We start from the raw sequence: 12909 nt of genomic DNA, 5'->3' as shown, positions 1-12909 counted from the left end.
GACAATCGCATAAGGAACCCTTTAACTCTTGAATGATGGATTATACAAATTTAGCCATCCAAAGCAAGTTTGTGAGGGTAAATTTGTCTGCTACGTCATAGGTAACATGACAACACAATTGTACCCTCTCATTTCGCAAGTTTCCTTATGCTCTTGCAATCAGCCATTCTTTAAAAGTAATGAAGTAACATGGACAATAGCTGGATTGATTTTTGCGTTTATCACCAACACAACCCCTTTTTTCTATCTCTGCTGTAAATTTAAATAAAACAACAACAGTATGAGATATCAAATTCATTATTCATGGAATAGCATGGCATTAGGAAATTAGGAATGGCCGACTTGGTTTCGCTGGCAATACTCCAAGCGATTGATCTAAATTAATAAGTGAATTTACCTCCGCTGTATTTATTTTCTCTGCATTTAAAGTACGTTCACATATGCTTTAATTACCAATAAATCCACAAAATTAATCTACCCGTTCACATATGGCGATTAGCTGCAAAATTTACAATCAGCTGGTTTCAGGTTTTTCTTCATAGAAGTCATTTTGATGAAATATTTTCGGTGCATATTACCTAACAAAAATGTTATTCGAATTATGTTTACAAACCTGTTTTCCTTGCCGGTATCTATTTTATTTAGTTTTTATTTTAACGTTTTTCTTTAGACGTGTAAAAATAATTATCTATTACATAGACAACACAGGGTTGCATGCCAAAAAGTATGGTTATTATCTAGGATTATTTTAAAATCTCAGATTTTAGGAGAGAGAATTTTGTATGGGATGTCTCACTTTTTAATTACGTATTTTGAGTTAAACACGAAAAAGTAGATCATCTACTTATATGTGAGCGTATTATAACGTTCCCTGGATGAAATGCCAAAATTGTTGCACATGAACTGCAGATGCCACTGTGGATTTAAGATGAGGCCACACTCTTAGGTTTCTAAGAAAGCACCAATACTGTTGATACAGAAGACAATCATTAAAACTGCAATGAACGACACACTACTAGAAGTTGAACAAAACTTGTTGCTGCTTACAACACGCATTTACTCAACTATTTTAAATTATTTTAGTTTTTAGTAATATTTTGTTAAGAACACTCGTTTCATTATGCGATGGCAGTATTTTAAGTGCGAGCATTGCCATGTTATGTTATTGCCATTTTGAAAATGTAGTCGGTGATGGCAGATGAGAAAAAAGAAGCACGCCAAGATTCTGGGTGAATCATTTTTGCAAAGAAGGGAAGTGCACAGTCTGAAAACTAAAATAGTTAAAGATACTGCTAATTTGAACGTCACAAAAAATGACCAATTGGCAGTCAAAATACAAAATGACAGCCTATTACTTCACAGATGTTGGCAATATTTGGCTCAAAATATTTCATAGCAAAATTTCAAAATTTATTTAGTGTAGAGAATTATGAGTTGAATTATGAGAGCACAAATGAATATAAAGCCTCCAAATGCAGTTTTTTGCGTTTTTATGCGGAAGACGCCGTGGCCACAAAGTATGTGTGTGTGCGTATAATTTCTGGTGTTTCGTTGTTTCCATTGACCCGATTTACACGAGGAGACATCTGGAAGGGAGACTCTGGAAATTCTCTTTTGATGTTTCATTCGCGTTCACACGGGTAAAAATGTTTCCGCGACATTTTGACATTTAATGCTTTGGCATCGTCTGGTTCGGATGTATTCTCGCACGCGCTTGCATGTAAAGCAGAGAGCGTTCGACAACAGTTTCTTAAATATATGAATGAAAAATGCAAACTGGTTAAATAATAAATAATTTGTTGTTTTTTTTTATTGAAATATATTTATAAATTCTTATACTTGAATAAAAAAAATTAAATTAAAAATACTTCATATGTAAATAATTAACTTAAAATTAACTTGAGTATCTAGAAATGCAGGGAAAAATTAGAAATCAACATAAACATGTCCCATAACTATTTTAAATTATACCTACTTTACTAGCAAAAATAATCGTGCATTTCCCAAGCAGCGTTCGGATGTTTGTCATCGTTGTTATCTTCCGTTTGATTGAAAACCAACACGTAACTTAGAACATTCTTCCACAAAAGGAGAAAACGAATAAAGCAACTGTCAAAAATTGCTTAAGATAAGAAATACGAATAAGAAGAGCAAAGCGTGTCGCCGAGTACGGGAGACAAAATCCCTTCTCTCTTCCCCGACCGTCCTTCACCACCGAACAAAATGTTTCCCTTCCAGATGTCTCCTCGTGTAAATCGGGTCATTGGTTTTGCCTACTCTTCTTCTTCGCAAACAATAATTTCCCTTCCTTTTGCTTGTTTATTGATGGACTCTTACGACTCGGCGAACTCGAAAGGCGCAATCTTCTTATCTATCATTCTTGATACAGTAGCACCGAAAAGAGCAACTCAATCATAAATAAAAAGGGCGAATATTTTTTTTAATATCACAACTAGATTGCAATAAATAAACTAACGAACAATTTTCTTCTTTCTTTCTTTTTTGTATAATACGATTAATATGGTGATGCTCTGCACAAGACTTACAACGGAGTAGATTACTGCAAGAGGTGAAGCGGCTTTTTGAGTTTCAACCTTTCAAACCATTTGTGTTCGTCGGTGAGGGCTGAGGCTTCGTTGTTGACGTAATGAAATAAGCTATTCTAATAACGACGGGAATTAGTTCTCTGTTGAGCTCATGTTTCATAGTATACAAAATTAATAGAATGATTTCGAAAAACCTTAAAGAGCTCATTGGTATTTTACTACTCGTTATGGAATGCTGAACGTCTAATGCTAGTTAAATGAAAATAACTCACACGCAACCCTGCAATGTCACCACTACCTCGTGTTGAATTACAATGACATAAGCCTTGTTACACTGCCTTACCCACCAATTGACAGGTGTCAAATAAGTTCTTTTCCGGTTTAATTCATCACGAATAAGGTACGATTTTGTCAAAGTGAAAAATTAAATTGTTCAACATCCAAGAAAATAGATATAACAAACAAGAAATATAATTAACTGTGATGTTGGGAAAGTGTGATTTAGTTTTTCAAATATGCATTTCCCTAATTGGGTCACGTAGTGCCTTAAAGTTGCGCTATGTATTTCATACTCTGTTTTCATCATCCAAATGAAAATATATAATAAAATGTGTACGTTTGTAATTTTGCAGAAATTAAACAATAATGGGACGGTACTCGCGGGAGCCAGAGAATGCCACAAAATCGTGCAAGGCGCGCGGACCCAATCTACGTGTGCACTTCAAGGTGAGTATTTTTCATATACCGATGAGTAGTGCCACTTTTTCTAATGATTGTGTTTTATTAAGCTAAAAATGCTGAGGAGGATACATATTTGACTAAAAGTGAAGGAACTGCGTTTCTCGCATTCAATGCGCGCACCCAAACACGCTTTGTTTAGTTTACTTTGTTTACACGAAAATGTTTGGAAGTGTATTTTGCATCTAAATCAGTGCTTGAAAGATAACCACTTTCAAGATACTTTGCAAAGATGCTATAGAGAATATGCAACGCCCTATGGCTTGCGGCCAAGCATCAGCTGGAGAATTGTCAATCCTAACGATTAACCATCTAGAACTTGTGCTACAATTTAAACATAAACTCGAAAGTTTGGTTGCCGATAGCCTGCTGCAGGAATACCAGAGTTCAGTACCGTTGAATATACTTGAAAATCCAGTCATACTTATAGCAAAATATGTGTTTGGTGGTATATAAATCAGTTATGCACCGCTATAATATTTATGCTTAGAGAAAATCAGCAAGAAAACAGTGGTAAATACGCCTTGCAACTGCGATTCATCACTACCTGTCTTACTGAACAGTAAACTATGGAATAAAAATATTTAACTTGCATCTCAAATCAGTGCGTAAAAGAAATATACTTTGTTGGCACTTTTGCAAAGATGCTAGAATAAAAAATGCAGCACCTTATGGGCTGCGGCCAAGCATCAGCTGGTGAATTGTTAACACCTACGATTTGCCGTCTAGAACTTGTGTCACAATGCATTTGCAGCAGTTATCGACAACCAATAAAAACAGTTTATAGCATAATTTGTGTTTAGTGGTGCATTTGACATTTATGCACGGCTAAAATGTTTATGCTTAGAAAAAATCGATGGGAAAACAGTGATAGATACGCCTGCAACTGCGATTCATCACTACCTGTCCGATTGAACAAACAAAATTAAAAGATCTCTTCATGCTAAACTGTCCGGCATTTTTAAAATATACAAATTAAGCGTTGCTCTAACCTTTAATTTTAAATAAAAATGCTCAGATTAAGTAAAGCTGCAGGAAAACAGTGACCGTTTGTCAGTTCTTATGTCGCGGCCACTACCTGACCTGTCGCACAAACCACCTTAATAAAACTTATTTTCATGTTTTTTATAGAAATATTATATTGAAATAAAAATATTTGCATTATCTTTCCACTTACAGAACACTCATGAAACTGCCCAGGCTATCAAACGCATGCCTCTGCGTCGTGCCCAGCGTTTCTTGAAATCTGTCATCGAACAAAAAGAGTGTGTTCCCTTCCGTCGCTTCAACGGTGGTGTTGGTCGTTGCGCACAAGCTAAGCAATGGAAAACCACCCAGGGTCGCTGGCCAAAGAAATCGGCTGAATTCCTCTTGCAGCTCCTACGTAATGCTGAAGCCAATGCTGACTGCAAAGGTCTCGATGTCGATCGTCTGGTTATCGATCACATTCAAGTGAACCGCGCGCAATGTCTGCGTCGCCGCACATATCGTGCTCACGGTCGTATCAACCCCTACATGTCGTCGCCATGCCACGTTGAGGTAATCCTCACCGAAAAGGAAGCGATCGTGTCCAAGGCGTCTGAAAATGAGCCAGCCAAGAAAAAACTGTCGAAGAAGAAGATGCAGCGACAAAAGGAGAAGATGATGCGTTCCGAATAGATGTTTTGTAATCTAAGTAAATAAGGGAGTGAATTGAAATAAAAGGACGGCAGTTGATTTGATTTTGTGTATGCGTTGTTGCAGACAACAACGTTTGATGAACACTACAGCAAATTATTATAACAAAAAGTTCAATAAATCAATTGGACGCTGTTTTTTTTAAAGAAAATTGTATTTTCATTTAACGAAGTGTATGGGTTAGGTTTTTTTAATATCAGAACATGGATTAGTTTAAAATAAGCTAAGTTTATCATCCCCTTCATTGCAAACTTTAGATCATGAATTAAAGTTTTTTTGTAAAATTAATTCCTATCTAATTAATATTCATGCCAATGCACTTTGAAACGACTTTAACACATCGTTGTTGTTGTTGTAGTAGTATCTTCGCCCTGTCAGTGTAGTGTAATCACCGGTCGTCTTCGTCTAGCTCATCTAACGGTAGGTCCAGGAAACGAGCTGTTTTGACGGGTTGGGTCCAGAGGGAGAGAGTTGTTAGATGAGTGGGTTTGATGGTGCATGTGAAAAGGTGGTTAGTGTCGTGCGGGGTGCCTTCACATGCTGGACATATCGCACCCTAAATACAAAAGGGTCACAACTCAAAATACTAAGATTTTCAGGAGAGACGAAAAACGTTTTATGTAAAAATTATTGTAATATTTAAAGAAAATATTGTTCCATCATGAAAATATACAACATTGAAGAAGGTTCTACTATATTTTTTTCAATTTAATATTATGTTTGCGAAAATAAAACAAAATTTTGATTTATGACTCTTTAACTGAAATTTTTTCGATTAACTAGTGATATTATCTTAAGTTGTGCCTTTTTAACTGATAAAATGTTGTAATTTATGTGTAATAAAAGTAATCAGCTGTTCTTGAGCCCATTAACGCAACTCAAAATAATTCTCTTTAGTTGATCGTACAAAAGCAACACTCTTGACATAAAAATAGACATAACTGTATTTTTCCAGTTAAAGAAGATAGTTATGTGAACGAAATATTTGCAGCAGTTAGAAATGTGTACTCTGAATTAATTTATGCAAAAAACTCAGTTTTGGAAAATTTTGAGTTGTGACCCTTTTGTATTTAGGGTGCGATATGTTTAGTATGTCGGGGTCGATTCTGGATAGGTAGGAGTTTACCCTGCTACAGTATCCAGAACGAAATTGTGCCAAGGTTACGCGGGACTCTCGGGGAAGCTGGAGCTCTTCGTCTGCAATAGGTGGTGGTTGGACTCGGATAACGGCATTCGGAGGTCGGGAGCTTAAGAAGGTGGTAAGGGTCTCCCGATGAATGTCGTTAATGGCCTGTCTGTACACTGTCTGATCCTGGAGTGGTCTGTCTGTTTTGTCCTGGATCTCGTCCACGTAGTAGAGGAAGTGTCTCCTGATGTGCCTGGGAGGTGGCTCAGGCTCGAGCAGGTGTTTGCATTGGTGAGGCCTACGGTGACACCCTAGCAGAAACAGCTTGCCGAGCATTTCGTTGTGCGCAGGTGTTGTATAGGGGACATCAGGAGACACCCTGTCGCAGTCCTAATAGCAGTATTTTGGCAGGTCTGGAGCTTCGCCCACTGCGTATCACTGGTTCCGGGCGACCAGACAGGCACAGCATAGTTAAGAACCGGTCGGCCTATTGCTTTGATAGTCGACAGCAACATTTCTTTGTCTTTGCCCCAAGTGCTGCCGGCAAGCGACTTGAGGACCTTGTTGCGATTCTGTACTCTCGTTGCAATAGCGGTTGTGTGCGCTGTCAAAGGTGACTCCCAGTATTCTGGGGTTGTTTACCGTCGGTATTGGGGTATCATCGACGTGTACCTGAAGTTGCAGCCTGACCTCCTTTGTCCAGGTGGTAAAAAGGGTCGTCGTGGATTTAGTGGGAGGAAGTTTTGGGTTTCTCGCAGTGAAGAAGCGGGCGAGGTAGTTACTACTTTGGTGCATAGGTCATCAATGTCATTGCCCGACGCCATTATCGTGCAGTCGTCGGAGCATGAGACCAGTGAGACTCCCTCTGGTGGCTGTCAGAGTTTTGAAATGTAGAAATTAAAAAGCAAGGGTGAAAGGACACCACCCTGCGGTACTCCCTGCTTTATTCTTCTCTGTTTTGAAGTTTGGTCTCGAAATATCACCGACGAGTGACGACCACTCAGGTAGTTCGCGGTCCACCTCTTCAGCCCTGGCGGGAGTGTCGACTGTAAAATGTCATCTAGTAGCGTGGCGTGGCTGGCTGTATCGAAAGCCCTTTGTAAATCCAACGCTACTAGGACAGTCCCCTCGCAGGGGCGGTTTTGGTTTAGTCCGCGGTTTACCTGGGTGTTTATGATGGTGAGTGCCGTGGTGGTGCTGTGCACTCTATAGAAACCATGCTGGTGTGGGGCTGGAGTCAGGTGTTCTGTGAGGAGTGGGAGTAGAAGAGCTTCAAGCGTCTTCACTACTGGGGAAAGGAGAGTTATCGGACGATAAGACTCCCCTTGGTTGGCGGGTTTCCCAGGCTTTAGTAGTGGGACCACTCTCCCTAATTTCCACTTATCAGGAAGGATGAGAGTGGCCATAGACAGGTTGAAGACCATAGTGAGAAATTCTACTCCCAATGGACCCAGCTTTTTCAGCATCAGCATGTTTAGTCCGTCAGGGCCAATGGCTTTAGATGGTTTCATATGTTTGATGGCCCCCTGAACCTCGTCGCTGGAGAAAGCAAGCGGTGCACTGTTGTATGTCAGTTTGTGCAACCACCTTGTCATTGTGCTTCGTTGGGTTCGACAGGGACCTTACGGTGGACCAGAGCTTGCTCACACCAGAGGTGAAGTTGCAGGACTTCAGATGCTCTACCCATTTGGTCCGCTTGTGTTGGGTTACCAGTTGCCGGATCTCCGAATTGAGGTCCTTTATTCGAAGATCCCCGGGATCGGCATGGCGTAGGCGATCACGCTCGTTCGCCAGAACAGCTGCTTCAGCTGGGAAATTGGGACGTATGTATGTCCCGGATCCGTCCAGCGGGTATGAAGCGAGCCGGGGCGGCTGTGATCACCTTGCGGAATGCGCGTTCGCCTGCGCGCACATCGGTGGGAATGGGTAGGGCTGCGAAGATGTCCTCAGTAAATTCCGCGAATCTGGTCCAATCAGCTTTGTTAAAGTTGATATATGACCGGTGATCCGCGGAAACAAAGTCGGCAGGTTTCTCAATCGAGATAATAATGGGCAAGTGGTCTGATGCAAGCGATAGCATAGGTCGCCAGGTTATGCTATTTATCAGACCTGCGCTAGCAATTGTGATGTCAGGCGAGCTGCTGCAATTGCTCACTACCCTACGATCATTTGGCAGGCTTGAATGCCAAAGATCGTGATGCGCATTAAAGCCACCTACTACCAATTGGTTTTCTCCTCTGATGAGCGCACCAATATCAGGAAGATATCCTGCCGGGCAGCAGGTGACAGGGGGTATGTAAATATTAAATATTTCGAGCTCGGCATCGCCTGACCGGACAGCTATACCTTGATATTCTAAGGTGCTGTCCCTGCGGTCGATGCCTTCATCGATGAGACGATACTGCACTGAATGGTGGACTATGAACGCTAGGCAACCACCGTTGTCTCTCTCGCGGTCCTTTCTATGCACGTTGTAGCCGTCACTGGTAATCATGGGGGAGCTAGCGTGCAGTTTTGTCTCCTGGACCACAGCTATCTTGATACCATACCGGCTCATGAAGTCGACTATTTCGTCAATCTTGCTCGTGAGTCCGTTGCAGTTCAGTTGCAATAGCTTGAAGCTTCGCGGGAGTATGGTCGTAACTCGGGGGGTGAGGGATGCGTGATGTTGTCTGCGTTGGTCCTGCTGTGCGTTGCGCAAAATTGGTTGTGGCCTGATGTTGACTGGCGGCCGCGCCACTGGGGGCGGCTGCGGGTGCAGAGCTCTGCAGCGGGGGCAACGAAGTCGCGTGTCCAGTCACGGGTGGTGTGCAGGCCGGAGCACCTCCGAAAATGGCACCAGCCACTGCAAGAATTGCATTGGACAGTTGTCAAGTTCCGAGGAACTACGGTCTGACACACGGAGCAGACTGTGCGGGGGACCAAGAGCTGTTGGTTTGTCCCCGCACTGGGGTAGGAGCAGGAGGGTTGTGGGTCAGAGAGGGAGTTGTGTTGCTCGTGGGCTGCCACGGGAATGTTGGTGTTTGTTTAATACATCGTCCCCTTTCTGTGTTAACCTCGTATCTACAAAATCATAATTTTTAGTAAATCGATAAAAATGTTTAGAGTTACTTAACTTCTATGAAAACTTATTTGATACGATACTTACAGTAGATACGAGGTTTTTGAATTCGAAGATGTACACACGGGAAAAATCAAAACGCTCTGAAAAAAATTCTATAATCATTATGAACATTGTATGTTTTGTTTTACGTAACAGGGGTGCTAAGGAGTGTTTTTCATTAAAAATCTCAATTTCGAAAAAAATGAAGTTACGAGGTTAGCACAGAAAGGGGACGACATGATTTGTGGTTAGTCGTGGGATTGTTCATATGACGGTTTTTTCGTTTCACATAAATGTTGCATACTTTTAGACGCTTTAACATCACCTCTCAATTAAATTTAACGTTTTATTTCACACTTCCGTTCATAGTTATGCTTGGCGAAGCGTAGCAGGCTGCGTTGAGTATCAATTGTACCTAGCTTGTATCTCAATGCCAATATTTTGTTGTATTTTAAGGGGCGCGTTTTAATTGTTTTTGTCTTTTGTGCAATTTTACTTCGCATAGCGCTAATAAAGCGAATCGCTGACATGTTGTATGTGAAGAGAAAGAAGAGAAGTGGGAAAAGTCATCGTGACTGACCTAGAGGCCCTGAAGCAGAACTCATCAAGATTTTAGTAAAACACAAAAAAAAGTTGAATTTAAATATGGCTGCAAAACTCGTATGCTCGGATACAAAGAACCTGATAGAACATTGAAATAATTTTATAAAACTTCATATTCTTTGGTTTGTCATTTTTCGTTCTCCAAACAAACTGTTAAATAGTCACTGAATGAGTTACGTAGATGTTTGTGAAGTAAATTCCACGACTGGGCAAGTGCTGCGTACGGTTGATGACTTGGCTTGAATCGTTACGGCTTAAATCAAAGGACGAATATGCTTTGGAATATTCATTATCATTCAAGCGCCGGAACTACTACATTTTTGTAGAAACTTAATTTAAGAAATATTCAATTCAAGTTTCAACATTTTAATTCACTCGCATCACTCACCGTAGTGCTGAGAACACTCCAATTTATTCGAGCGCAACTTGAATTCAATTACAATTTGGTGTGTGGATTTGTGAGCTTTCACCAGCCCCATTCATATAGCATGCACGTGCATGCATACATACCCAGATATGTATGTGTGTATGCATATATAAAAACTTTTGTACATATTTAAGCGCATTTGTGTAGATACCTATTGAGAATTTTTCGTCCGCATTGCCTTAGATCGCTGGCTCTGGCATACATATGTACCTATGTGCACCCATACATACATTGCATTACCCTTACTCGTATGTGTGTATGTGGCTTGTATAACACTCTCTGTAGTCGGTGCGATGATAAACAATTCCACGTCTCTATAATTCTCATGTGTGGTTTAGGCGTACATACAGCACTTCAAAATGACTACAACAATAGAAAGACACAATTTGTCAGTTTATATTAATTGAAGTATAACAAAGTGTGCGCGAACTCCAAGCTGGATTTGGGCCTGTGAATTTATGTATGTATGTATGCATTTATCTATACTAATATTATAAAGAGGAAAACTTTGTTTGTTTGTTAGTTTGTTTGTTGGTTTGTTTGTTTGTTTGTAACGAATAGGCTCAAAAACTACTGGACCGATTTTAAAAATTCTTTCACCATTCGAAAACTACATTATCCACGAGTAACATGGATTACATTTTATTTTGGAAAAAAATAGGGTTCCGTAAGATATTTGGATTTTTCGGACACAAACTGAAAAAAATCTTATATATAAAATAAAGTCAACTTTTTGTGTGTGTTCGCTAACCGGCCGTGTCTGCACCGAATTAAACCAAACTTACACACATTGTTAAGAAGGTATTGAAGATGGTTTCCGTATAGTTTGGATACCTATTGGTGGATAGGGCTCGAGATATAGGTCAAAACGTGGACCCGGATAACCTTCGGATGTGTATGTACAATATGGGTATCAAATTGAAGCTGTTGGTGAACGCTTTAGTACAGAGTACTTTTCATGCCGCTCCGTGACTGGGGTCTCGAGATATAGGTCAAAACGTGGACCCGGGTAACCTTTGGTTGTGTATGTACAATATGGGTATCAAATGAAAGCTGTTGATAAGTGTTTTAATACGGGGTAATTTTCATACCTATTGATGACTAGGTTCTCGAAATATATGCCAAAACGTGGACCCGCCGTGTCTTTGCACCGAATTAAACCAAACGTACACACATTGTTAAGGAGGTGTTGAAGATGGTTTCCGTATAGTTTGGATACCTATTGATAGATAGGGTCTCGAGATATAGGTCAAAACGTGGACCCGGGTAACCTTCGGACGTGTATGTACAATATGGGTATCAAATGGAAGCTGTTGGTGAATGCTTTAGTTCAGAGTATTTCCATCCGCTCCGTGACTAGGGTCTCGAGATAGAGACCAAAACGTGGACCCTAGAATGTGTTTGTACAATATGGATATCAAATGAAAGCTGTTGATAAGTGCTTTAATACGGGGTAATTTTCATACCTATTGATGACTAGGGTCTCGAAATATATACCAAAACGTGGACCCGCCGTGTCTTTGAACCGAATTAAACCAAACTTACACACATTGTTAAGTAGGTATTGAAGATGATTTCCGTATAGTTTGAATACCTATTGGTAGATAGGGTCTCGCGATATAGGTCAAAACGTGGACCCGGGTAACCTTCGGACGTGTATGTACAATATGGGTATCAAATGAAAGCTGTTGATAAGTGCTTTAATACGGGGTAATTTTCATACCTATTGATGACTAGGGTCTCGAAATATATGCCAAAACGTGGACCCGCCGTGTCTTTGCACCGAATTAAACCAAACTTATGCACAATGTTAAGTAAGTATTGAAAATGGGTACAGCGTTCTTTTGAGCCAGCCATAATGTCGCTTACTTTTTTAACGCTTGGGGCGGAACTGAACTGTCAAATTGACAGTGTGAGTTACAATGTGTCAATATTTCTTTCTGATTTGGATGCCATAAGGAAAAAACGTAAGTGCAACATGTAAAAATTGTTTGTGAATTTTTTTGGAGTGGGTTTTGGAACAGTGAATAATTTCTTACGAAATTTGAGAATTTAATGTGAAATCCGAATGAAATTATGTGTTCGTGAAAAAAAAAATTTTTTTCGTTTTTTTTTTGAAAAATATAAATGGATAATGGTTAAAAAAGCTCCAATGCTTAATAAAACATATAAATTGAAACGAAAAATTCATGGATGATCAGGAAAAAAGACGATTGTTTCTTAGTTATTCATATGCGTTGATTTGAAATTTAAAAACAATCTTCTTTTTTCCTGATTTTCAATTTATATTTTATATTGTATTTACTCAAAAACAAATAGAAAAACAAAAAATATTGTTTATGCCAAAGCGCTTGAATAAAGAATAAAGAAATAAATAATATGAAAACCATATATTTTCTGTTCTAAACCATATCTATTCTATTTTAGTGTGCCCAGCGAAGGGGGCCGGGTTTGCTAGTTGATTATATATATAAAAGCCCGAACTTATTATTAATACAAGAAGGTAAATATATTAAAAAAATTAATAGCGGACATACGTGCACATACATACATACATACGTAGTACTCCTTATGTGCACATACATATGTATGAGGTTCTAATTTGCATACATATGTATATTTAACTTATAAACCTTGTCTTTATACATATTTTTTTCGTCTATACATAAATATATGTATGTATTATACA

At 39.6% G+C, this 12909-nt stretch overlaps 1 protein-coding gene across 1 annotated transcript; it reads left to right on the top strand.

The window, feature by feature from the left end:
• The first annotated feature begins 2849 nt into the window (after nt 1–2849).
• On the top strand, nt 2850–5112 carry LOC129238746 (60S ribosomal protein L17). The gene is made up of 3 exons (XM_054873907.1): nt 2850–2946; nt 3179–3272; nt 4464–5112. The coding sequence occupies exons 2-3, from the start codon at nt 3192–3194 to the stop codon at nt 4941–4943; spliced, it is 561 nt and encodes a 186-aa protein (XP_054729882.1). The 5' UTR covers nt 2850–2946; nt 3179–3191; the 3' UTR covers nt 4944–5112.
• The last annotated feature ends 7797 nt before the right edge of the window (nt 5113–12909 follow it).

The sequence above is a fragment of the Anastrepha obliqua genome, chromosome 2 (genome assembly GCF_027943255.1).
Source record: "Anastrepha obliqua isolate idAnaObli1 chromosome 2, idAnaObli1_1.0, whole genome shotgun sequence".
Lineage (NCBI taxonomy): Eukaryota > Metazoa > Arthropoda > Insecta > Diptera > Tephritidae > Anastrepha > Anastrepha obliqua.
This window is presented reverse-complemented; position numbering and strand designations above follow the sequence as displayed.

What these genes read in the sequence shown, in the direction of transcription:
- LOC129238746 (XM_054873907.1), top strand. Translation starts at nt 3,192, where the DNA reads ATGGGACGGTACTCGCGGGAGCCAGAGAATGCCACAAAATCGTGCAAG. An exon ending in ATCTACGTGTGCACTTCAAG is followed by an intron (nt 3,273 to 4,463) that starts GTGAGTATTTTT and finishes TTCCACTTACAG; the next exon opens with AACACTCATGAAACTGCCCA.